Raw genomic sequence first — 25,552 nt, 5'->3', positions numbered from 1 at the left:
CCGCGGCCCCGCCGCTGCCCTCCAACTTTACACGGCGATCCCGCGACCGTCCGCCGCTCGAGCCGGGTGTTGGGGTCCGCAGCCGGCCCGAAGTTTGCGCGATGATTTATTTCCCCCCCTCCCGCGGAGCCGCCCGCGCGCACTCACTTTTATTTTCCTTCTCGATCCGCTCCAGGTAGCTGGCGGCCTCCAGCAGCACCTGCACGTTGTGCAGGAAGGTATCCATCCCCGGCCCCGTGTTAAAAATGTCCCCAAGGGGACACCGGGCCCCGCCGGCCTCCCCCTCCTCTCCCCGCGGTTCTCTCCGCGGCCGCCCCCGTTTCCCCATGCCCCGCCGCAGCCCCCTCCGGCCCGGCGTGTGCGGCGGAGCGTGCGGCTGAGCCCGAGCCCGGCGCCGCCGCGGTCCTAGCGCTGCCGCCGCCGCCTCCTGCCGCTTGTGCGCTGTTTTCGTCCCGAGGGCGGCCGCCGCCGTCCCGCCCCCCCACACACCCCCCCTCCCCGCCCCACGCTCCCCGTCGGGGCGGCCTGGCCCGTCCGCGCCTGCGGAGTGCGAGCGGCGGCCGCTGTGTTGCTCTGAGAGCGGCCGTCGGGCTCGGAGCGGGGCTGGGGGTCCGGAGCGGCCAACTCGAGTCCCTGCTGTGCCCCCTGCACCTGCAGAGCCTGCAGTGCCCCGTGTAACCCCGCGTCACCCTTGTCACACTGTGTCACCTCCTGTCATCCCACGTTACCCCTTGTCACCTCTTGTCACTTCCCACCTCCTCATCCAGGGATCAGTATCCTTCACACTCGGGGACACGGGGACTGTCACAGCTCCTCGCAAAGCTCTCGGTGCCACCACATCCCCAGGGAGTCCCGTGGATCCCGTCAAGATGCAACAACAAGTGCTGTGACATCACATCGTTCTGTATGACACGCCCGTGGCCCCCAGCTGCCGTCCCAGCACCGCATCCATCCACGCACCTTACTGAGCACTAACAGACACTGGGAAGTCACAGGGACCTGAGTCACTCCAGACAAACAAACCCCTTGGGCTCCCAATGGCAGGACTATTTTTAGGAGGCTCGGCCACAGCATTTCTTTGGCCACACGCGTGTCCTGGGGCACGTGCTGGAGCCAGGGCAGCTCGCAGGCAGTGCAGCGTGGCTGTGACGCTGTGCCAACCACTTTGGCCCTCCCATGGCACTTACTGGTGGCTCATTGGAGCAGGGCTGGCTTCCCATGCTGTGGGCATCTGCTGCTCCCCACATGACAACTCCAGGTTCAACGCCGGAAGAAGCAGAATTTATATTCCCTTTCCTTTTAGCTCAGTTCAAGCTGCCTTTTGCTCCCCAAAATCATGTTGGGTCTGGCCAGCTCTGAGCCCCAGCTGCTGCCTCCCACCCTCAGTGCTCCAACTTTCCTTCTTGGAGTCTGTTCTTGGCTGCTGGATGCGGGATGCTGAAATGCCTGAGCACGCTCTGCTCCACGCACCTTTAATAGCCCAAAGTTACAGTCCCCATATGGAAAGCCCAGGAAGAAGTTGGTCTTCAGTGGGACCTGGGCACCTGCTGGGACCTGGGCTGCCCAGAAGGATGGGATGCCAAGGTTCCAAGGCAACCGACCCAGGGGAAATGGTGTCTCCAGTGGATATGTGCTGGGAGGCACAGAGGGATATTTGCACAGAAGTCCTCCCTTCCCAGCATCACCCACCGGGCACCTCAGCTCGCCACATTCCCTCTCTCTGCTCCTGCTGCAAACAAGAATGACAGGACAATCAAGAACTGAGATGTCTTGCTGTTTCCCCAGTATCACACACCCAGCAGTCGTGGTCCAGCAGCCTAAATGCAACCACCTACATTGCACTGTCTGTACTGTCTGTGTTTACCTTCTCGTTAACATTGTTCAACCTTTGAGCTCACCCTGAAGTTTCCTTGCCACCTCCTCAGCTGGGTGTCCCCACCCTCAGACACTGCAGAGCACAGTGCAGGGTGTAGGGGCCAGAATAGCTCAAGACTTTCGCGAGCAAAGGCCCCATGGTGCACCTGTTCTCTCTTTTATGGCCGAGGCCGTTGTAATCCTTTTATAAGATCCCACCTGCAGCACGCTGCTGCCCTTTGGAAGGATGAACCTGTTTTCCACATGGTAACCATGCTGCCCATCTGTCAAGGGCAGACATTCCTCACTGCTCAATGGCGATGCAGAGATATAAAAACAAAACCTGCTCGGAGGGCTCTCACATCTCTCACTTTATTTTGCTGTGGTTGCTGTGCTCATGGATAGCAAAGCAGACTGCCCACACCAGGACAGGGGAAGGCTCAGTCTGCGCTAAGGAGCGTGGCTACAAGGAACAACATTTCACTTGATAAATCTTCCTTTTGCCACCCTGACCTTTTCACTTCCACCTTGCACTTTTACCCCCCTTTGCCATCCTCTCTGGGCTTTTGGCTGTGGTTTCCTGCAGGATCCCAGGTGCTGGGGCTCAACCTCGGCTTCCATCCACCTATCCTAGGTTCACTCTGTCCCTGTCCCCATCCCAGAGCAGGAGCAAGTCAGACAAACACAGATGATGAGCTCCCAGCCCCAGGGAGTGGAGAACGAAGCACTTATTGGGGTGCCCAGTGTCAGCCATGGGATTAATGTTTTTCCAGACGTTGGCATGGTTCACTTTAGGCTGCACCCGGGCAGACGGGCAGGGCCGAGCCTGACGTAGCAAGGTTCCTAAGTTCCTTCCCAGCTGCCATGCAGATTACAGCTGTTTCACCCTAGTCGTGCTGGCTGCACGACTCGTTCGGTCGGTATTTAATTGCCTCTCCTTCACAACGCATTGCACAGGGTGCAATTTGCCATGGCTGGGCAAACAATACAGATAAACGTGCTTTGCACGAAAAGACCACAGAGAAGGGAAACGTCCCTATCTGGTCCTGCTTTGCTCCACAGCCCGCGGCTCCAGACATGGGTGGGGTGTGAAGCCACGTCCCGGCCCTTCATTGCCCAGCGGGGTGAGGGAGCTCAGAGCCAAGGAGCAGGTTGTGCCCCGCCTCGGCCCGGCTTAACCTGCATTTATGGCTGTATGTAACACAGCCATGTTATAAAAATAGGCAGGAATAGATAATGCTCGATATTGATACAGACAGAAAGGCAGTTAGATAGAAAACTGGGCGGATTTTAGTGTTCCTTAAATATTGACACAAACCAAGCTATCAGTGAGCATCGCTTTTACAGACCTGCAAATGCTCAGACCATAGCAAGCAGATAACTGCGTCCAGCCTGGCACCAAGAGCACAGAATCAACTGTCTGAGTTCTGTTCTCCAGATCTGAGGCATTGCTATGCCTTCAGAGCAGGGAGGCATCCCAGCTCCATGCCCATGCGGTCGGCGTGGTTCTGGTGCCATCCACATGGCTATGAGCAGTGCAGCATCTTCAGAGGTGTCCAGTTGGCTCTTTCTTGCAACAAAGATTTACCCAATTATCTTTTTAAATTATTATTTTTCCTGTATACCCAGTAAACAAGCCATAGCAAAGGCTTGAACCTCGTCAACACAGGGCACTGCTGGGGCAGATGCCACCATGAGCACTGTGAGCACTGTGCAGCCATGTTGGTACGGCTCTTTGACTCTGTGAAATTCTGGCCTTTGACTCCCATTACCTTTGACATTTAGGATCTTGTCACCTGCCAACCCTTGACACAATGATCTTTTGACCCCTGATCCTTGCATACCCAGTGACCTTTTGATCTTGGATCCTGGGGCTGTAAACCTTGTGAGCTTTGACCTTGAGGAGTCGGTGCTGGAGGTGCCCAAGATGCAAGGGTGAGGCATGTTAACTCAAGCACCTGGTTTTAGGTAATGGAGGAGATGGCTCAGTGATGTGCCCAATGACAAGGTCTGAGAGGGTCTCTGCAGTCACATGCATCACTGGGTCATGTCTGCACAACGTGGATGCACAAATATCACACTGAAGCAGGGAGAAAAGAAATCTTCATCTGCCTCACGTGAGTTTGAGCCGTTGGATTTTCTCTCCCCGAGTTTGACCCTGTGCAAACGTTGATCAGGGGCAGGAAGGAGAAACTGCAGAAACCAGGCCAGACAAACTGGAAAGGAAGTTCTGCTAAACACATGTGGAAAAAAAAACCCTTGCAGCCACCATTTCTGGTTTATGTGACTTCATTTACAGGCAAACCTCAAGTACAAAACATCTGACAACAACGCTTTTTTAAAAGTCAAACACATTTTCTTCTCTCCTGGAGACAACACGGGACATCTGCCTCTTTGACCGCTGTCTATCTACCCCTACCCTTGTTTGATCTTCCCTGCACAACAGCAACAACATAAACAGCCTTTCCCTTCCCAAGGCCGACCAACACAGAAGCACAACTGTAACAAATCTGCACAGAAGTCTGACTTAGCCAGGACCCAGTTTCCCACAGAGATGTAAGGAAGACATGTGGAAAGAAGCATAAGAATGCAAAGAGTACACAGTGATGCTCAGCGCCCTCTGACAGTCTGCAATTTGCTCTCTGTGCACACATCCATGGCTGAACCCCCAGATGAAAGGCATCAGCAAAGCTCTGCCCCAGCACCAAAGCACCCAGAGCTGCATGCTCCCAGCCACGTGGCCCTGTGCACTTCCAATCTGCCTTACTGCTTCCACCCCAGCCATCCTGGAACACTGAGAGCCCCCAGCCCGTGGGTGAGGCTGCCAGACAGAAAACATTGGGCAGCAGGATATTCTTCTGTGCAGCAAGCTTGCACATTAAAATACGTGCACATGTTCAGCTGCAAAAACACTGGGCTAAGAGGAGGAGGTTACATCTCCTTCCATTTCTGGATTTCGAAATGAATCAATCAAAAACAACCAGTCCAGCAGACAGATGTCAGCTTTCATCTCTCTGCGCTGGAACTGGAATAATGCCCACCACATCCCCACCAAAATACTTTTCTTTGAAAGCTCTTTTGTTAACAGCTTTCCAACTGCAGGGAATGGATGCAGCAAATGCGACGATCTGATGCCACCTAATGGCCATTCGAACGTTCTGTTTTCGAAGGTCGCGTTTGACTTTTGGACTCAACCCTTCCTTACACATTGCTCCTGCAGATGCAGAAAGACAAATGGAGGAGTGATTAACCGGTCACCATCCCTGGCAGTGCTCAAGAGGTGTCTGGATGAGGAGCTGTGAGATATGGTTTAGTGGCTTGTGGTAGCAATGGTAATGGGAGGACAGTTGGACTGGATGATCTTGTAGGTCCTTTCTATAATGATTCTATGATGATGATTCACTGAAAGAAAAGATATCATACAAAACATTTAATTTCTCTTGCTAACATGAAGGAAGCAGTGATTTCCACAAGGTATTTCCCTGACACATCACTTAAACCACCTGAGCCCCACGTATGAGGCTGTCAAGCTTAAGCCTACACTTAAGCAGCAGCCAGATGGATGAAGCATGAGGAGAAGTGGTGGCAGCAGCACGCCTGGGGTTCAGTCCCTCACCTGACAGTGCCACATTGTTTACCACAAACCCATTCTCCTTCATCTCTAGGACCTAAGACCGAAAACAACAGCTCTCCAGTAAGACCAGACCATTTTCCTCCATAGCTTTCTGAATAAACCCAAGACAACCCATCTCCAGAATAAATTCTGTACAAGCAAGAGATGCAACAACGCTGTATAAACAAACAACTGCTTTACAAAACACATCTATTTAAAATACTGTTTATTTGTGATTTCACATTAATTAGCATTACATCTATGAGCAATTTCAGATAACGTTTATATATTTTCCACAGGACACAAGAGTTGGCTGGCTCATTCTTTATGCCAAAGCAAGTAAATAGAGGCATTAGCAAAAGGTGCAAATAGTTCACGGTTGCATTTTAAAAAATATTTATGCACATTGCATTCATTTAGATATACTTTTAAAAAAGTTATGAAAAGCGTAGTTCACAGGTTACTGTTTCTACATATGTTGTAACACAACACAAATGATGTAGAACATAAAAAACAAAGTAAGCGGCTGGAAGTTTCTACTATGATTAAAAACACTGATTCCAGTATTTAGTGATAAGCTAGAAAATTGTTTCCAGGATCCATTCCAACACTGCATTATCACACTTAACACAGTCAAAGCTAACCAGCCCCCAAACATGCTATATCAACATTTGTGCATGCCAAACCACTCTCCAGCCATATTTAACAATTATATATTGTATAATATTTCAACTGGTAATTTGGGAACCACACGGATCTTTAAAATGCACTTCCTATTGCGATGACTGATTTACAGACGATTTGAGACAGCGAAGGAAAACCTATGTTAATTTCTATGTTTAGTTTGTATTTACAATACAGTAAAAGTAAGAAAATGACGATACCAGTAAAAATGAGCAAGTGGCAGCGCCACCCAACCCACGGCACGAGGCTCTGCTTTGTTCTGGGTTCATCCAAAGGACAACACACATTCATGAGACCCTTTTACCATTCAAACAAAAGGGAGGGGAAAAAAAAAAGCGACAGCAAGTGTTGTGCTCTGCATGAATCCACACAAATTCTCCATAACATCTAATATGGAAATGTCACTTTGCTGATTTCATAAAAATATCCCACAATCCGTATCATATCGTTAAAAAAAATAATCACCAAACTTGTCCTTTCTTTGTCTCCTCCTGTTTTCTCACTGTTTCACTTCCCTTTTAAACAGCTTTGTTTCCTTCATTTGGTTATGTTAAGAGATTATTTTTCTTCATCCATTAGCAATACCATGAGGAAAAACAACCCGACACAGTAAGTTTTGAATCCAGTTCGATGTTAAACGCTTTTGTCTTCTGATTTCTAAGTCCCTGGATTCCTGAATTATATTTAAGTATACTCTAAACCAAGCGTTCTTAAATACACTCTACTATTTAATGCCTGGTTCACATGCCTATAATATTTTTTTATACTGAATGGTATACAAACATTTGAACATATAAAATCTTCTTTTTGTTTTGCAGTTAAACTAAATTATCAATGTTACGTGTATAAAATCCCCCTTCTTGAAAAATAAGGGTCTCCCCCTCCCCCTCCCCCCACCCGACAGAATAAAAAAGAAGTCTTCAAAAATTATATTTCACTAAAATGAAATATTTGGCAAAGAAGTTGTTGACGAATGGAACTCTCTGACATTTTGTATAATTCCAGATAAACTTTCTCTTACGCAGCTTTCCCCCTAACATTATGTGCCAGTGTATAATATTTCTATGTGATCTAATCTTAAAAAAGATTTAAAGGCGTGCTGTTAATACGCACCCACCCAAACAGGGGCACAGAAACACAAAATATATGGTCAAAAAATCACAATACAAAAAGGGATGATCTGGTTACCAATTCAGACAGCAGTTTTCTTTTCTAGGAAGGAAGTTATGTGATCACCCAACAATAACTTTAATAAAGACTTTACCATACTGAAAATGTCAAGGTCTGCAAAATACCCCGGGCAGAACTTGTTGCTGCACACTGTGAGGGCGTTTCATCTCGCTATGACGGTATTTGAGCACCTGCCAGTGTAGTTCTACATGAAAGTAATGAATGTTTCAAACCCTCATAGCAGTTTTGGACCCAGGTAAGTGAGAGATGAATTAATTTTCACTTAATAGGAAAGTCTTTATTTTTATTTTGTTTGTTTGTTTCTGTTTTGTTTAAAGCAAAACCTTTTCCAGTTCCTCTTTGTGTAGGTTAAATGTCCAGTTACTGCACACCCCTAACACTACTCTGTTAATGGTCAACTTAAGCGTTTAAAATGTGCACCATTTCCTCCCAACAGAGCTGCACTTACACTTCCACTTTCTCTTTCTTTTTATTCTTCTTCAGGAAAGATGGGGTGCGGAATTTCTTTTTCTTCTTCGATGGGGATTTGGAAGGTGACCCTTCAGGAGACAGGGCCTCTTCTATCTTTTCAGAGCTTTTAATGGTAATCTCTACGCTCTCCACAGTACTAGTGGTTAACTGACTGACCCTCTTGGTGAGGTCTTCTTCCACATCGTGTGCATCTTCTTTGCCATTCACCACCACCACGGGTAGCTCTGCAGATATTAGGTTGGCATTCTGGGTATAGAGATCCTCGTGATTTTCTAGAGAACAGAAAATTTTACTGTCATTTAGGTGCGATATCATGTCAAAAAAAAAAAACAAACAAACCCCAAACAAAGAAACAAAAACAACAACAAAAGCCAACCCCAAGCCTGAAACAAAGATGGGAGTCTGGATTGCAATCCAAAGAATGAAATCCAAAATTCTAAGACATTGGCTTATCTTTTTTACCTACTTGTTGTAAACAGACCTAAAACGTTACTATAAGATAATGAGTTTAGCTGAGAAGGCTAAACTCCCCTCTACCGGGTGCATGTGCAGCTAAAGCCGTATCTAGTATGTTACACAAACAACAGATAGATATACACTTTCAAGCATACTTGGAATTACATTTTATTCCAGAGACAGGTTTACAAAAGTGCCACCATTCCATGTAGAAATCTTTGGAACACTGCCCTTCCCAAGTGCCTTCTTAGACCTTTCTGGAAAAGCCTTAGGCCCAACATCTGATCTTAATCATAGAACAGCTTGGGTTGGAAGGGACTCCATGGATCATCAACCACTCCCCTGCCACAGGTAGGGCTGCCAGCTGCTAAATCAGGTTCTAGATCAGATTGCCCAGGGCCCCATCCATCCTGGCCTTAAACACCTTCACAGATGGGGCACCCACAACCTCTCTGGGCAGCCTGCCCCAGCTCCTCACCACTCTCAGTAAAAAACTTCCCCCTGAAATTTAATCTAAATCTCCCCTCCCTCAGTTTAAAACCATTCCCCCTTGTCCTATCACTATCAACCTGCATAAAAAGTTCCTTTCCCTCACATTTATAAACTCCCTCCAAATACTGGAAGGCTGCAAAGAGGTCTCCCCATAGCCTTTTCTTTACCAGGCTGAATGAACCAGTTCCTTCAGTCTGTCTTTGTAGGAGAGGTTCTCCAGCCCTTGGATCATCTTCATGGCCCTCCTCTGGACCCTCTCCAAAAGCTCCACATCTATCCTGTGTTAGAGGCTCACAACCAAAACCAAAACATATCTGTCTCCTCCTCCTCATTAGTAACTAAGGCTCAGAGCAGTCTGTGTTATTTTCCATTTGTGAGAATTATGTACTAGAAAAACTTGGGAAAGCCAAAAAAGTAAAGAGTCCCTCCCCAGACTTTGGGAAAACAGGGCTCTTTTTTACTCATCCGATGACACAGAAGCATAAAGAACTCAGCAAAAAAGCAGACGACTCAGGTTAGGAGAGCCATCAGCATTTTACAGACACTACGCAGAATACCTTCTAATTTTTCTGGGACATTTTGCGGGGACTGAGTTTGTGACTGAATTTGTGACACAGATGAACCGTCATCTGAGAATAATTCCTGTTCAGCATCTGTAGGACAAGAGTTTGATTAGTAGCCATGCAGAAGTAAAAACAAAGCAAGCATGTCAGTACTAGTGGTACAAGATTTACAGCTCTGCTAGCATTGTGCTCTTTTTGCTGACAACATTAAGAAGTTGCAGTGCACGGTTTAAATTACACAGAATGATAGATTTACACGTTTCATCTGCTAAACAATCTTTTCATATTAGTTCATTAGCAGAAAGCACAAAAAAGGGGGAAGGGTTGCATTCCATTGCATTTCACATTGCATGCCCCATGGTTTTATCTAGCCTTAAGTCACACACACAGCTGACAGAATAGGCTACCACACTGTACCCCAATGTGGTATATAGCAAAGCTGGTTTATTGCAAAGTGCTAATGAAGAAAAATGCATAGTAAGTGATACTGTCAAAAAAACCAACAATCAATTAGTAATTTCCTACACAATAGTAGTTCTGGATAAAAGATGTAAAAAGTGAAAGCAGATGAGTCTTGCGCATTGGGAGGATAAAGGAAAAATTAAAGAAGCAAAGATCAAACATCTCACAAAACTTCTGAAGGTAATAAATTACAAACACGAGCTCAAAAAGCACTGGAATTTGAAGGTCAGAAAGCAGAGTATCTATTGACAGGGCTGCACCAAATGTGAAGCAGCACAGCATACAGGGAGAGCTCAGTGGGTTTTCCCTGTGAATTCTGACACTTGAATGGGCATAAAACAAACCTTGAGATAACAAAGATTTTCTTCTACCTTGTGACATTGTTCATAATTAGGTGGCAGAAATAATTTGTCAGAGAGTCGACTGTTTATCACGTATCATTTAGATAACAGAATTCCTCAAGGAATTATCGCTACGTTTTAACAGTAGATATGAAACATAAATGAACTATGATAGAAATGTAAGCCCCAACCACTGACCTTCCAGCCCCAACTGCTTGCGCTCAATTGTTTTCTTGTACTCTTCCAGTTCCTTCTCTGTGAGATGGCTGAATGGGTTGGGTGGTGCTGGTGGCGCATGCTCATCATCTTCAAATTGCATTGGCTAGGAGAAAGAAAATTAAAAGATTAATAGTTAAAAAGGAAGCACATGCACATGGCAAATAGTATGATGCCTCCAAACCTAAAGAGAAGGAATACAGTTGTTGAATGCCAACTCTAGTTCAACGTGGTTTGTTACATACCTTATCAGGATTATCCATATAAACCAGAAATAACTATATTCTATTCAAGACAAGACTGCTAAGAAACCAGAAACCCTCGCTCACTCCAACTCCAATAGAAGCCTGTTTCCAATGACTGCTGCCTTCTGCATGGTCCCATCCCACCTTTTAAATTCATGTCATTTCTGGGCCTTAAATGATTTTCTTTAGCAGTGAGCTCCACAGAACAATGAGAAGTTATTTTTGGCCCTGTGCACTGCAAAGTCCATCATTCTTCAGCTAAAATGGTCTTAGAGAAGGCTCCCGCTACAATAATATTAAAGACAAGTATGCCTACCTGAAACTAACATTTTAAAGCTCTGAGATAAAAAACATGCATCTACATGAATAAAATACATTACACATTCCAAACCTGGCATTAAAATTACCAGTTCTAACGAAGTATTTAGAAAGAAAATGGCCCAAAAGTGAAGCTTGAAAGAAAGCAAGGCAAAATAACCCACATACACATAAATCAGTGAATTATGCCCTACTCACTGGACTTGGCTTTTTATCCACAACAATCCCAGCAAGCAGCTGAGACTGTGGTCCCGCTGTCTTCAGGTCATATCGATTTTGCTCCCGAATCTATTATAGAGAGACAGACCAAATATAAATGTAAACAGGAAAATAGATCAGATAAAAACATTATACAGCAGGAAAATGGGAGTCAACTAACTAATGAGACACTGAATTGAGAGAATCTTAAAATCATTGTCTGGAACTTGTAGCATTAATCTCTGGATGACCACAAGATGCCTTGCCAGCCCTAAGGAAGGGAGTGGATCCTTCTGACTCCAGTTCAATCCCCATAGATACTGATAGGGTCCTTTCCAAGAAATAAAAGATTCTGTAATCACATGGAAAGCGTCCCGAATATCTGCTAGTACAGTAAAGCCCAGGGTGGAGTATTTGGTCAGTCTAACAGTTAGAGCCTTATGTGTTGGAAGGGAAAAGCAGAAAGATATCTGTGATTACAGACAGGTCCAACAATCTTTCATTTTCTTTTTTCTGTTTTTTTCCTTTTCCTTTCTATTGCCAAAAGACTGAACTGGGCCAGAGACACGCCAGTTTAATACATGCTAGAAGAAGTAGCACAGAGCAGAGTTCACATGAGACTGAATTATGCTGTACCCCATGTACAGCAATTGGGTTCATGCTGGCACCTAATTATCCACTAAATGTAATGTTAAATGATGGGGACTATCATTTCCAATCCATCATTTCCAGAGTTAATGGTCATCATTCACCAAAATGCTGCATTCAAAATTTATATGTACACTGCATATACGTACACAAAATTCATGTATATCACATATTTAAATACATGCTTTATAGTGCCAAAATCACATCAGAAACTTCCTACTAAAAACAGAACACTTGAAAATTTTGGGTTACTATTACACATTATTTAACATGTAACTCTATCTAGAAATGGTAGTTATATTCAGTACACGTCTTTTACCTTATTTCTCTTTTCCAGCACTTCACTGGGGTTTGTATTTAAAGGAACAAACTGATTTGGATCTTCAATTTTGATTGGTGTTCCTCCACTAGTCTTGGAAGAGTCATCAGCTTTCATCCACTTAAAGGAAAAAAAGAATAGCACAGCATGATGGGGAGGACAATTCTCAGTGCTGTTTTATGGCTAAAGAGAAGTAAAGAAGAGCCTTCCTGACTGTTTTTAGTTCCACATGACATTGATGGAATACCCCCAAATCCTCACAAGTTTGCATGCTTGCCCAGGGGGATCTAAGTTGCCTTGAGCACGTACCACCTACATTACTTTTAGTAAACACCAAAACACACTCCTGTAAAATGCAGTGCTAACTGCCTACTAATGCAGCTCTGTTCAGGAGGCATCATACTTCCTATCCACTAGCACACTGATCTGCTGGTTCCAGAGCTCATCCACCCTCTCTCATTTCCTCATTCACCTTCCACCTCTGTTAATCACACATTTTGGAGCTTTATTCCTCTAAAGTGAGGTTTCACATCTTGTTGAGGATATTTCTCCCAAACACAAGTGCAGAAGCTTGCTAGTCTGCCAGCAGGAGGAGCTGATGCCTTTATGGTTGCACTGTCTAACTGTAAGCAGGACAGCAAATGTGCTCCTCAGCCCTGCAAATAGGCACTGCTCTCAGGCTGGAGACAGTGGAAGCAGGAGGAAAAGGCTGAATCAACATGAGTAGTAACAAGAGAATAATCTTCAGAGACTGTTTTTAGCAGGCTCACAAACAGGAAAAGGATAGTGGCAAACTGGACCTTGAAGAGATGACAGCAACCTACAGGTGATTTAAAATCTTCTTATATTTAGTGGATAATTTAAAACATAAAAACATACAGTGTTATTATTTCCTGACTTAGGAACTGGAGGAGCTGGGTGAAAAGGGAAAATAACTGCTTAATTATTAGCATAAACTGTTGCTCTTCCAAAGAATGGCAATGCCCAAATCACTGAGGGTCATCAGTACTGATGCTACTAAACCTCCCACAAACCTATTTCCCCCTGCTTCATTAACTGATTTACTAATCCTGTTAAAGAGGTCTGTGTGCACTCTGCTTTTTCCCAAGCAGCATAAAACCAGAACAACTGCCCCAAAGTATTGGCCCACCGTGATCTTGGTCCTGGGACTCGCTTCCCCGTTCCAGGACTCCTCAGGCACATTTACTTTCAAGTACGTGTTTGGGGAGTTCAGCCATCTTGTCTTTTCCCTCTGTTGTCTCTGTGCCAGGAACTTCAGCGGGGAGAGCGGGACCGCATCGTCTTCAAAGGAAAAGGCAGTCACAGTGGCTGGGATCTCAACGTCACTCTTATGTCTGGGCTTTTCCCTGACTAAGGGTTGCCTATAGGCATAGCCAGTTCTGTATCCCTATGGAGAAGAAAAAAGAAAATAATAATAATTTAAGAAATAAAATTAAAAAAAAAATTAAAAAAAATTGAAAGAGTAACTGAAGAAGTAATCAGATTTTTTTTTGTACTATCTTATATGCCTTGAATGGGACGAGAAGTCGTTCTACCTTCATTTTCAAACTCACAAAGAAACCAGAAAGAATCATTTGCCATACAGCAGCTGATCCTACACTCAGAAGCTTGCAAAGGCTGCCACGAGTGTGTTCTCACCAGGTTGTCCAGCATCCGCATGAGTGCTTCAAACTCCTGCTCCCCTACTTTCCATTTCTGCTGTGAAGCCATATTAACTCCTCCTCCTCCACCTGCTGCCACACCGTGCGTGAAAGGCTTGAACTTCTGCAGATCCAGTAGTAGGAGATTGTCTATCCCACCTGCTCCAGCTAATGCATGAACCTGAAGACATCAATGAGTGTTATTTCACTTGCAGAAATGCTTTTGGATTCTTTGCTTTTCTGAATAAACAAGAGAAACACAAATGCCTGCTGCAATATTTCTCAGGCTAACTTTCTTCTGTGTGAACATACATTACAATATACAGCAGGTGATTAATACTGGAAGGATGATAACATATGCTAATCATCACACTCTAAAAGGAGCAGACACAAACACAACCTCTCAGAGTATCCTAATAAAGTCTTTTTCCGTCACAGTATTACGCATCTTTTCATTTCTATACACATTTCAAAATGAATGAGCAATTGAACTCAAAATGAATGTCAGGGTGAGGGAGTAGAGTGCTATTCAGTCCTTCCCTCCAAACACATACTTGCAAATATGACAGGAAACACATAGAAGAAAAGTGATGAAGTTCTGGGGATGGGCTTAGGAGTTATGGAAGATGAGGACAGTTACGTATTCTTGCTCACCTGTGTTTCACAGGCCAGTTGCACGTTGAAAATATAGTGGAATGCTTCTTCCAGTGTCTCTCCTAGAGCTACCACACCATGGTTTCTCAAGACTAATACCTGGTAAATTAAGACACTAACGTTAAATGGTAGAAACTGTCACAGGACATGAACATTGCCTTTGGGAAGCTTGAATGAGGCTGAATACCTTGCAACTGGGTCCAAGAACTTTCTGAAGCTGAATTCTCTCTTCCTGATCATCAAGAGAACCCTGGTAGTTGTAATAAGCAACATCTCCCAGAATCAGAGCCTCCTGTGATATTGGAAGGATGCCACACTTCATAGACGAAACCTATTTGAAGAAAATGATATATTGATAAATTAGGGGAAAAAATAAACTCTTAAAACCTACAACATAACATGGAACTCTTAGCAAACTAACTTTGCCAGAAAAAGACACTGTATAGTGAGAGAGTTGAGAAATAAAGTCTTTAGGCTTTTACTACTCAAAGTTACAAGAGGGTGACAGAACTGCTGCTATACAACCTTAGGACAGATTGATTATAGGAAGAGACAAACGATCCCAATTGAGCTTCTGCAAATTTTAACTGTGTATAATTTTTTCCTTCTTTCCCATAATCGTAATTTCAAAGAACTTATGTGAAAGAAGTAAGCCACCCCCCTTCTTTTCTCTGTTGTCGAGCAATAATTACATACGTATTTATCCATTTATCTCAAACTAATGGTTTCGAGTCTTCTTACATTTTTATAATTGTTTATAATTTTATAATTGTTGTATGAACCATTTTATAAACTCATATTTTTACATATTAACTTATGTTTTATATCTAATTCTATTTTCAATATGATTTCTCAGTAGTGGAGTAAATCCAAACAGAGCACAACTACTAATTAAGCCAGTTAAAATAGAGTTGTGTAACATAAATGATGATGCATACAGCACATTATATGGTTAGAGATACTATAAATGAAGCCTGGATAAACTGCTTTAGTCTCCTCAGCCTGAGCACAATCATATCTAAGCATCAGTTTATTACCATTCATTTCACTGCAGTAGCCCTGCCCTCTTGCTTCCCTGATTTCACAGCAGAGTTTTATTTTAAAGAGAAAAACAACAGTGTGGAGCTATGTTACAAACAAAACTAAAACCGCCACGAGCAACAATTCAGCTTCAGAAAGGTGATCTCAGTTCATAAGATCAACCTGTTTTATTATTTTTTTACTTTTCAAGCTAGGAGGAGGAAGACTTACAGCTGCTGTTGCAGGGGTATGTATGTGTATTATACATCTGACATCGGGGCGTGTGGAGTAGATGGCCACATGTGGACTGAATCCTGCATTGTCGATACTTAGAGTTGTACTGCCCTGGTCAACTACATCTCCCAGGATGTTTACCTTAATCTGGAAAAGTCAAACAATTAGACAACATTCAAGAAGTCTGCAATAACTGTAATTATTTGAGAACCTCCCTTCTTACTTGATACCAAGTTTTCCCCACGCTCTTCAGGCTTAGAGCATTTCACATAAATTGCAAACAACTACAGCCCACTGCTGAAGAGCCTTTTGTAAGGGAAGTTGTCTAATTCTTGGCATTTTAAAAACAACTTTATTAACACTGTCTACATTTTGAGTATGAAGAAAATTCAGCCAATAAGTTTCCAGTAAGAAAATTATACGTGCAGAGAACATAAAAATTAGTAGGAAAATTAAAATAATAATTCTGGGATCAACATAAAGCAACAGGAGCACATTAGGCAGTGTTCTCAAGTTTTCATTATGGATTTCTATCTCCTGCAAGGCTATCGGCCTATCAATCTTCCAACTAGTTCTCCTGCCGCCTTTTCCAACTGGAGATCGCTTCTTCACATATATAACTGACATGAAGAACATACAGCAGCTTCTATATCAAAAGACCCATGATTTTAACAGCTACAGGATCCTAAATACCAAACTGTAATTTTACCCCGTTCCTCTGTAACAACCAGGGAAGATTATTCAACTTTACTTCCCCATTTATAAAGATAAGAACTGATTCTGCTGACATTACTCCTACAGCGTGATTTCATAAGAATTACCAGATTGTCAGGTTCTAAAAGGTTGCTGCTATACTGAGGCTATTTAATGAGCTCTGGGAGACAGGAGAACAAAACTTCGCTACCGTGCATTGAGGCTGGAGACAGAGTAATAGAAAGCAAAGCTATATCCAAAAATAAATAATCAGAACAAAGAATGCTGCTATCTAAATAATTAATAAGCTTTGCATAGGGTGGGTAAACATTAAAAGCAACTACAATCGAGCAGTGTGATTACAGCTAAGTCCATTTTAGTAGCCACAAAAGTATTTTAGAAAACAGGTTGAGCCTTGGTGGTTACTATGAAGATGAATTACATACCAAATTGGAAGCTGAAGCTTCAGAAAAGGACAGACCTCTTGGAATGATTAGAATATGATCATGTTCTTTGCTTACTCTGACCTGAAACGGAGGGAAAAAACAAATGGATTACTAACTTATTTCTGAATTCATATTATTTGGGGGAAATTAATTTGACTCAACAGGTAGGATCCCAACATTCTTATTCTCTGAAATACTTACGGTGATGTAGGCATTTGGCAGATGTGCCCACCCAAACAAGTCAGCCAATCTGTATAAACTGGCTAATTTGCAACGAGTAAGTTTTTCTCCCTTAACAAATGAAGAGGTATCTATCCCAGGTAGATCATTGATGGGGGTAATCATTCCATGGCCTGAAAAACAGAAAAAGATGGCAGCCAATCAATTAAATGCCTTCCAGCGACGTCGTGATCTTCCAGAAGCAATATATTTAAATTGTCAGCAGAGCAACACCAGCAATCATTAGACAGCATCTGCACTGCTGGGACTTCTAGGGTCTTTACTGAAACCTCTGCTAGTTTTGACTTTGATTGCATGAACATCTTGCAAAGGGGTATTTCTCCCTTTCATGAATGTGCAGTACCTCTCTGAGAAACACTGCCTTTGCTTACAGGGATTGTTACTACCAGGAGAGGGAGAAGGTTTGGGTTTTCAACAGAGAGTGCGTGCTTTGAGATTAATCACCCTGTCCAAATCCCCAGGGAAACGTTGCAGGGAACAGCTGGACCTGCAGGACCAGCTTGAGACATGGAGATAAGGCACTCTGAGCTCGCTGTTGTTCTCTTCCACTTAGTCTGTATGAACTCTAAGGAGCCATTCTGGGACCAGTTCTCAAAAGATGCCGAATGCCAACAGCTGCCACTGTACCTCAGGCTTGTAGGTTCCTGTATCACATCACCCGCCCAGAGTGCTTAGGCCAAACTCAGCACTTCAGTACTGGAAGACTTGGGAGGACTGGAACATCCCAGCAATGTTTTTGTAACTATAGCACATTGTAAAAGTTATTTTCAACTCTGGGAGATATCTGGGTAATGATTCAATTTGGCGGGCTACTCCCCATGTTTACAACTTATATGCAAGAGCAGAAAAATAATGCCATGTCTTAGTTTGTGCTCACATTAAATTATCACTGGTAATAATAAAAACAAAGAGAAAAAGGGGCAGTCAAAGGCACGTTTCACTTACTGAGTGAAGATGAGGAAAAACCTGCAAAAGAGCTTGCAGTAATGTAATCAGCAATCTGCTGTAATGCAAGCAGCCCAGTTGGATTATTGCCTTTCTTCATCTGTTCTTGAATAAGGCATTCCAGATCTTCTCTAAAAGCCTGTGGAAACATTTGAGAATCATCAAGGAAACCTGGATTTGATAGAAGTAAGATTGTTATAGGTGGGGCTGGTAGATTTGCCTGTTATTAATGTTACACGACACTTCCCCTTAGACCTTGTTTTTAGTGCCTATAACTTTGCCAAACTTTAATCATCTGATCTAAACTTTGTATGCTAACTATTGGCAATTTATGGGCTAGAGGGGAAAGAAGTTTGGTCACAGAGGGTTAACTACTTCCAAGAAGAAGACAAGGTAAAATACAATTAGAGAGTTCTCCATAGTTCCGAAGAAGCACTTCAAATCTGACCAGGATATGTTGCTTTTAGTGCTGGGTATTTTTTTTTTTCTTTCAAATTCAGTAATCCCTCTGAAAATCCATCCAAATTTGATAAAGTTATAAACACATGGAAAACTGGAGTTCATCCACACTCAAGTAGGATTGCAGACATGCAAAATCTAGAAGGAAAGTCAGGAGGTCACCTCTCTGCTTCTTTCTTTCTCCTCGAGGGAAAAGCCCTTCCCTCTTTCCCCAGTATAAAGTGTCCACAACTCCAACAAGATAAATTCATGCCAAATACATTATATGAAGGGTTTTCACTGTATCAAATTTAATATACTTAGCACTGTGGACCAAGCCTGTTCCTTCCAGAAGGCAGATGAACCACTGTTCATAACAAACACCAGTCTTAGGACTACTTCAGTCTTGATGCTTCTAGACTAAATAAATTCCATTCTTCCACACTTTTCTTAGTGGTGTTGTTTCCTAACCCTCTCATTATTTTTTTGGCAGTATTCCTCCAGCTTTTGTCTGAACATGCAGGACACAGAAGTGCACATACCACCAGCTAAGGTTTATGGTGAATGCTCTTGCTGGTTCATTCCAGAAAGGCATTTGGTGTCTGTACAGTGCAACTGACTCCTACTATAGCTCCAGGCTACTCTCTTTATGTAATTGCTTCTTACAGTTTGCCTGCCTTAGTAATTATTTAGTCTCAATTAAAAAGGGAAAGAGTTCTGCAAGACCAGTGTAATATCTTCACTGAATTTTAATTCAGTTCTCTTGGTTGGGTAAAACCCATCAGTTCCATGACATTCCCATATACTCATGACTGTTGATGAGCCAAGCACTGCTACCACACTCCACAAAATATCTGCAGGACTCTGCTTGACTTGGCCTCTCAGTTGGGCATCCACAGCTACATTTAATTTTCAAGCACAGGCACTGTACTGTTTTCCCAAAGCAATCTCACTGGGATCACATGCACCTGGGACTTGCCAGATCCTGACAGATAAAGCCACGTAGAGCGACTGTGCGTTAAACTGCTGTATGGATTTCTTGGTGCACATCAGGTGCACACAGAACCTCCACCAAATAACTCACAGCACCTTGCTGGTCTGAAGACACATGGGCAAAATCAGTGTCTGCTGCAGGTGAGATCTATCCAGCAAGCATAGGGAAAGGTTGGGGAAAATGGAAAAGAAAGGAGAAACTGAGTGAGAAAAGAAACCTAATGGGGACTGGGAGGAAAGAGGTGGGTCAGCACTAGAAGTCTGTAAGGGTAAATAATGGAGGTAATTATGCAGGGATAATTGCTAGCAAGGCAAACAAACATTTGGGGAAAACAGCAAATGGTTGGAGAAAATAACCAGCACTGACAGCAGAGGAGAAGGGAGGAAAGAATAGCAAAAGGTTTGGCAAAGAATAAACCAGCTCTGTAGGAGGAATAACTCTAGACAGAAGGAAGGACTCCCTGTGGAAAGGGGTGTCATGCAGGGGGCTCAGTGAAGGACTGTACAGAGAAAGAAGTGAGAGGGCCTGGCACGAGGGTTAGAAACAGGTGAACAGTGCAAATGGAGGGGATGGAATGCAAAGCAAAGACTGGAATACGGTGAAAACTTTAAAGAAAGGTTAATGGAACAAGGTAAGAAAAATCTTCAGTATGGCACAGCCCAGCATCATTCCTTCAGCACTGTGAGCATCATTTGGTGTCTCTCACCCCTACCCCTCTGTCTATCTGCAGGTAACTGCAGGCCCCTCCCACCCACCCAATTTGGCTCTAAGGATGATCCTTGTTACTGGTGACCTGAGGTGTTCAAACAGCAAAGCAGGAGCCATCCTTTTTCTCAGCACAGTGAGTGCCTTCCTCAGCCTGGAGCCCGAACATGGCCACAAACCCTGTGGTGCTGGAGGCCAGATGTGCAGCCATGTTTCTTACTGCCCTGCACATAACTTTTAACTGCGCCACACTTGTCTCGTCCCCATGCCTCATTTAACACACTGTGGTTGGTCCACAGTAGAAAATAAATTCAGTATTTTTTCCTCTTCTCAGCACACAGCCCTGTGCTTTATCTGCATGCTGTTCATACCCTGATGTGATGACAATTATTATTTATCTGACAAGATTTTCTCTGGGGCAGATAATTACCTTAAATCTAAATGCTTCACAAGCATTAACTTGCTAATCCCCAAAAACATGTCTTTATGGTGAAGCAGGGCACTGTCACTGCTTTCACAGAACAGCAAGTGTGCTGAGGTCTGACAGTCCCACTGATTTGGGATATTCATTGTGAGATGCCCAGGGCTTGATGTGCAGAGCACTCAGCAGCAAGTAGCTATTCATATACTCAAAGCTCAATTCCTGTTGAAGACCAGAGCACAGCTCTGACTGTCAGACACCCAGAGCTCAGTCTCAGGGGAACAAGCTGGAAACACAAACCCCAAAACTCAGGAGGCCACGGTGCACTGTTAGGGTCAGTTGGGATGAGGTGCTGAGGCCAGGAAGTAACCCGGCTACCTCCTGCACTGCATCCAAAGTGGCTTTCAGCATTGGATGGGGCTGTGGGTAACCTGATGTAGTGCCTGATCTAGTGGCTGGCAGCCCTGCCCATGCAGCAGGGGATTAGAATTACACGATCGTTGGGGCCCCCTCCAAGCCAAGCCATTCCATGATTCTCTGACATTCAGACACGTGTGATCTCTGTGTAAGATTACTTCTCATGTAACCAGAAGAAAGGATTTTGGTGAGCTGCATACAGAAAGTCCAACCTGTATGTTTTACCAACCTGCTTGGAAGAGTACAATAACCAAAGGCACTTCCTTAGCCTTTGCACATCATATTTCTGACCATACAGAAAGCCTTACAACAACAAAACCACCTCACAACAAGAGATTTTGTGGCAGCTTACTTCACATTGTTTCCAAGCTTCACAACACAATTAATCTGCTCTCAGAGACCTGCCAGAACCAGCCATTCCAGCCCTAGTGCTCCTTTCTCCCAATGGTTTACCACGTGGCTGCAGTTCTATGGTACTTTCTCCTTCTATTACTGTGATCTATTAAGACAGCAGAGACAGTGACTGGACAATATATTTCATCCACAAGTAATCCTAGCCTTTATTTTCAGACTCTGCCATTCCAAGACATTCAATTACTCCTCAAATGTTCCTTAAAGAGGCCCCTGCACAAAAATTCTGCCATCTCACACTCGGGAAGGCTGAAATACTCCTTTACTCTTGTTTATAATCTGTATATAAGGAAATTGCACATTCGTAGTCTCACAGGGATCATGTAGAAGACAGAATTCATGAAATTTATGTCAGTATTTGCTTGGGAGGAGATGGAGAAAAACAGTTATCTGTGTTACATTAAATCACTCTCAATTCAACAAGGAGTATAGAACGGATCTGCAAAAAACATTCACAGCAAATTCCTATTAGTTGTATCCAGACTTTCCTTTTTTTCTCTTTTTAACTTGTCTGAGGAATGTCTATTGCAGGAAAAAAAGATAGTGTAATGTATTCTGGACAACTCTGGATGGAAAGGTTTATTTTATTAAAAATATTCTGCTGCCTGTACTACTTTCATTCTTCTCATCTCAGAGTCGTTATCCAGTGTTAATGCAGTAGTGTCTCTTGCACACAAAGGATGCTACAAGTGAGGATTCGTGGTTTAACAAAGCTGTTGATAACAGAACAACAAGCTTTCCTCAAAAGTAATTTCAGGAACACCAGAAAATTGGTATAATCCAGGGCAAGTAGAAGATAGGCAGACTTGGGATGAATGGCAAAGCAGATGTTAATAAGTTGAAACACGGATAAAATACAATGAAATACGCTATTTATCTACGAGCCAGTGCACAACAATAATATCTGGCAGACAGCAGTCTTCAGTGTCACACATGACTCTATGTATTTTTCCATAGTTTCCATTAACTCTTCCTTGCTTCACTCTTTACTGCTAAGACTGCCCTTCAAGAACCCCAGGCCCTGGAGGTAAGAGAAAGACTCTGGGGAGGGGGAGACTTCTCTGTGGTTAAAGAGGATCTGGTCAGATATTGTCTAGGCAAACTCTATGCACATAAATCCATGGGCACTGATGGGATGCACCACGAGCACTGAGAAAGCTGGCAGAAGCAACTGCTGAATTGCTCTCTATCTTCTTGGAAAGCTCATGGAGAATAGGAGAAGTGCCTGAAGGCTGGAGGACAGACAGTGTCACCCTAGTCTTGAAAAAGGGGCAAGGAGAAGGAGCTGGGAAACAACAGGCCAGTCAGCCTCACCTCTGTCCCTGGAAAGGTGATGGCACAACTTGCTCTGGATGTCATTGCCAAGCAAGTGGAAAAGAAGAAGAGCAATCAACATGGGTTCACAAACAAGAAATCATGCTTGGCCAGGCTGGTAGCTTTCTATGTCATGACTGGCTGGGTAGATGTGGGGACAGCAGTGGATGTTGTATACCTTGATTCCAGCATAGCTTTCCACACTGTCACCCATAACATCCTCATAGGTAAGCCTAGGAACTGTGAGATAGATGAGCAGACAGTGGGGCAGACTGAGAACTGGCTGACAGGCAGAGCTTGGACGGTTGTCATCAACACTGCAAAATTTAGTTGTAAGCCTGTAGCCAGTGGTGATCGCCAGGGACCATAACTGCCACTGCCCACCAGTGACCGAGAAGCAAACAAACATTCTGCTCCAGCACAAAGCAGTGAGTTTTTAAGAGGAAAGGTCACTACCATTTCAGATGTAGTACTTGACAAGAAAACGCTGACAAAGGAAAAACCATACTGTCAGATGAATGAAAAACTATGCTACTCAGCTGTGTATGCTCAGCATTGCTCAATAAAGAGCTTCAGCTCTGTGATTTGTTTCTCTGTGCTGGAACAGCACCCAGTTTGCACTGTGGAAGCTGGATGGGGACTGCTGGGGGGAAGGAGCTGCCCATCTCCTCAGAGCCACTGCACACCACAGCACGAACATCCCCGTGACTCATGAACGAAACACAAGGCAGCTCTGTCTCACTGCACGAGCTGTGAGCCATGCAGACATGGCAGCTCACTGTGCATTTTGTGGTTGTGCAGGGGCCACGTGCTCAGCTGGATGCGGCACTGCAGGAATTTCACTGTTTCTAACACTCCAGCCACTCCTCCAGGCCAAGTTAGGTAGGCACGTGGCCTGCAGCCCAGGCACAGCATTCTTCGATAAAGCCATTAATCACACAATTAGCTCAACCTATTTCTAATACCATAAAATTAATTCCCCAGAAATATATGCAGTCCTCTTCCAAATGCATATCACACAAACTCAAGCAGCTTAGGTGCAAAAATCTCATGTCTTACACATGCAAAGGCTCTCTGAAACTCAGTGGTGAGGTTGCAAACTTCAGTTCTGACTCAATTCCATTTAGCACAAGTATAAACTGACAGTGTAAATGGGGGCTTCTAAGAATTGAAGCAACATTTGTATGTCCTGGTTAACTGTTTTTCTTCAGTCAACAGAAGCAGACAACTAGAATAACCCACAGCACTGCTATTTCTCTGTTATATGTATATTTTTACTACAAAAACGTATTAATTTCTACGTTTTGCTGGACAGCTCTCTGGGGATATTTAGAGGTAGGCAGGCTCCTAAGTATAGTACAAGTCCATAACTATTATCTTCCTTTTTGCTTCCTATTTCCATAGGTACATGACGACACTTAATGACTCTAGAAACAAAATGTTGAGAAAAAGAACTCCCCTGTAAGTAGAGAAGAGGATGGCTGCGGGTCACCTGCTAACAGCCCACTGCGAACTTGTAAGAGGAGAAAGTACATGTTCCTATCAAGGATAGTAAGAGCCCAAACTGTTTTATACCTCAGCCTGCAGAGCTTGACGAGATATGCAAGATCCCTACTCAATAACAGCCCTGCTGCATGCCTAAAAGCAGCAGAATAATACAAGAAACCGTTTTAGCTTCTTTTTCCTGTTTTTGATCAAAGCACACACACACAAACTGTATTTTCTTAAAGACTATAATTCAGCTTCTCTATGTACAAGCACACCCACATGCACACAGCCTCTGAGCCCAATCACTACCGCGATAAAAAGCTTTAAAACTTAACTGATGTTTTGTTCCAGAGGGTGAGCGGACGAGAAGCAAAGCAAGCACTGTGCATGTGGCTGCCCTAGGAGGAAGAGCTGTACCTCCAGCAGCCTGCACAGCCCTGCAACAGCAGCAGGTGCCCCGATGGGAGAGGGTGGAGCTGCCCACAAAAAACCGCCAAAGAGCTGCGGCTGGCAAGGGGAAGATAAGGGCAACAGGAGTGTTTGTTAGCTCTATGAGGAGGAGGGGACAAACAAAAAATGGCTTTGGCATTCTGTTAAGAGATAGGATTATTAATAAGCATGGGGAATTTGGTAGATCTTTTGCAATTTTCACTTGCAATGAAGTGCATGAGTAAGTGGGCTTGATGGAGTGGCCCGAAGATGCTCCAGGACTTAAAAAAATGAATGTAGATAAGGAGCTCCTTTCAACTGTTGCTCATTTTCTTCACTGCAATGGAAACCCCCCTTCCTTCCCACTCCCCAGAGTGACCTGATGTCTTTCATTGGACAGAATTCAGAAAACCAGTGAAGAAAAACAGATCTCATTACAGTGCATTTTATTTTACAACTCCATATCACTTACCTACAGAGTTAAGTCTGATTGAGTGTTATTTACAATTAATTACTTCAAATACTGATAGAGCCATAGAAGAGGCTCATAGGCTCTGGAGAGTGTCAAAAGAAGGACAGTCAAAGCTGTGGAGGGTCTGGAGCACAAATCCTATGTGGAGCCACTCAGGGAACTAGGACTGTTCAGCCTCGAGAAGACTCAGGGAAAACCTTATTGGTCTCTACAGCTCCCTGAAGGAACGTTGTGGTGAGGTGGGGTCAGACTCTTCTCCCAGGTAACAGTGATAGGATGGGAGATGATGGCCTTAAGTTGTGGCTGGGGAAGTTCACGTTGGATATGAGGAAAAACTTCTTCTTAGAAAGAGGGGTGAGGCAGCGGCACGGGCTGCCCAGGGAGGTGGGGGAGTCACTGTCCCTGGGAGTGCTCAGGAACAATGGAAATGTGGCACTGAGGGACATGGGTAGTGAGCAATATCAGTGAGTATGGACTGGGTTTGGATTAGATGATCTCA

The 25,552-nt window shown here is 43.9% G+C and overlaps 2 protein-coding genes across 11 annotated transcripts in view; both read right to left on the bottom strand.

The window, feature by feature from the left end:
- The window catches only part of MXI1 (MAX interactor 1, dimerization protein), a 50,170-nt gene extending 49,694 nt beyond the window's left edge, over nt 1–476 (bottom strand). The window contains exon 1 of the mRNA XM_015867157.3: nt 148–476. Coding sequence (XP_015722643.1) covers nt 148–328 — 181 coding nt within the window. The 5' untranslated portion in view covers nt 329–476. The remainder of the gene's footprint in view (nt 1–147) is intronic.
- Nucleotides 477–5,676: 5,200 nt separating this feature from the next.
- The window catches only part of ADD3 (adducin 3), a 98,064-nt gene continuing 78,188 nt past the window's right edge, over nt 5,677–25,552 (bottom strand). For 6 of the 10 annotated variants that reach the window (XM_085554688.1, XM_085554689.1, XM_015867162.3 and 3 more), the window contains 13 exons: nt 17,965–18,103; nt 16,981–17,132; nt 16,780–16,860; nt 15,638–15,787; nt 14,574–14,717; nt 14,387–14,485; nt 13,731–13,913; nt 13,222–13,479; nt 12,072–12,191; nt 11,105–11,194; nt 10,326–10,449; nt 9,319–9,414; nt 5,677–8,085 (listed from right to left, as the gene is read on the bottom strand). In XM_085554688.1, coding sequence (XP_085410814.1) covers nt 7,787–8,085; nt 9,319–9,414; nt 10,326–10,449; nt 11,105–11,194; nt 12,072–12,191; nt 13,222–13,479; nt 13,731–13,913; nt 14,387–14,485; nt 14,574–14,717; nt 15,638–15,787; nt 16,780–16,860; nt 16,981–17,132; nt 17,965–18,103 — 1,935 coding nt within the window. In that variant the 3' untranslated portion in view covers nt 5,677–7,786. The remainder of the gene's footprint in view (nt 8,086–9,318; nt 9,415–10,325; nt 10,450–11,104; nt 11,195–12,071; nt 12,192–13,221; nt 13,480–13,730; nt 13,914–14,386; nt 14,486–14,573; nt 14,718–15,637; nt 15,788–16,779; nt 16,861–16,980; nt 17,133–17,964; nt 18,104–25,552) is intronic. The other 4 variants (XM_085554690.1, XM_015867166.3, XM_085554692.1 and 1 more) reach the window with 1 other exon arrangement.

Source organism: Coturnix japonica, chromosome 8, assembly GCF_054131305.1.
Source record: "Coturnix japonica strain WE chromosome 8, WE-NBRP24, whole genome shotgun sequence".
In the NCBI taxonomy this organism is placed as follows: domain Eukaryota; kingdom Metazoa; phylum Chordata; class Aves; order Galliformes; family Phasianidae; genus Coturnix; species Coturnix japonica.
Note: the sequence above shows the minus strand (reverse complement) of the source record. Positions and strands in the feature narration are given on the sequence as shown.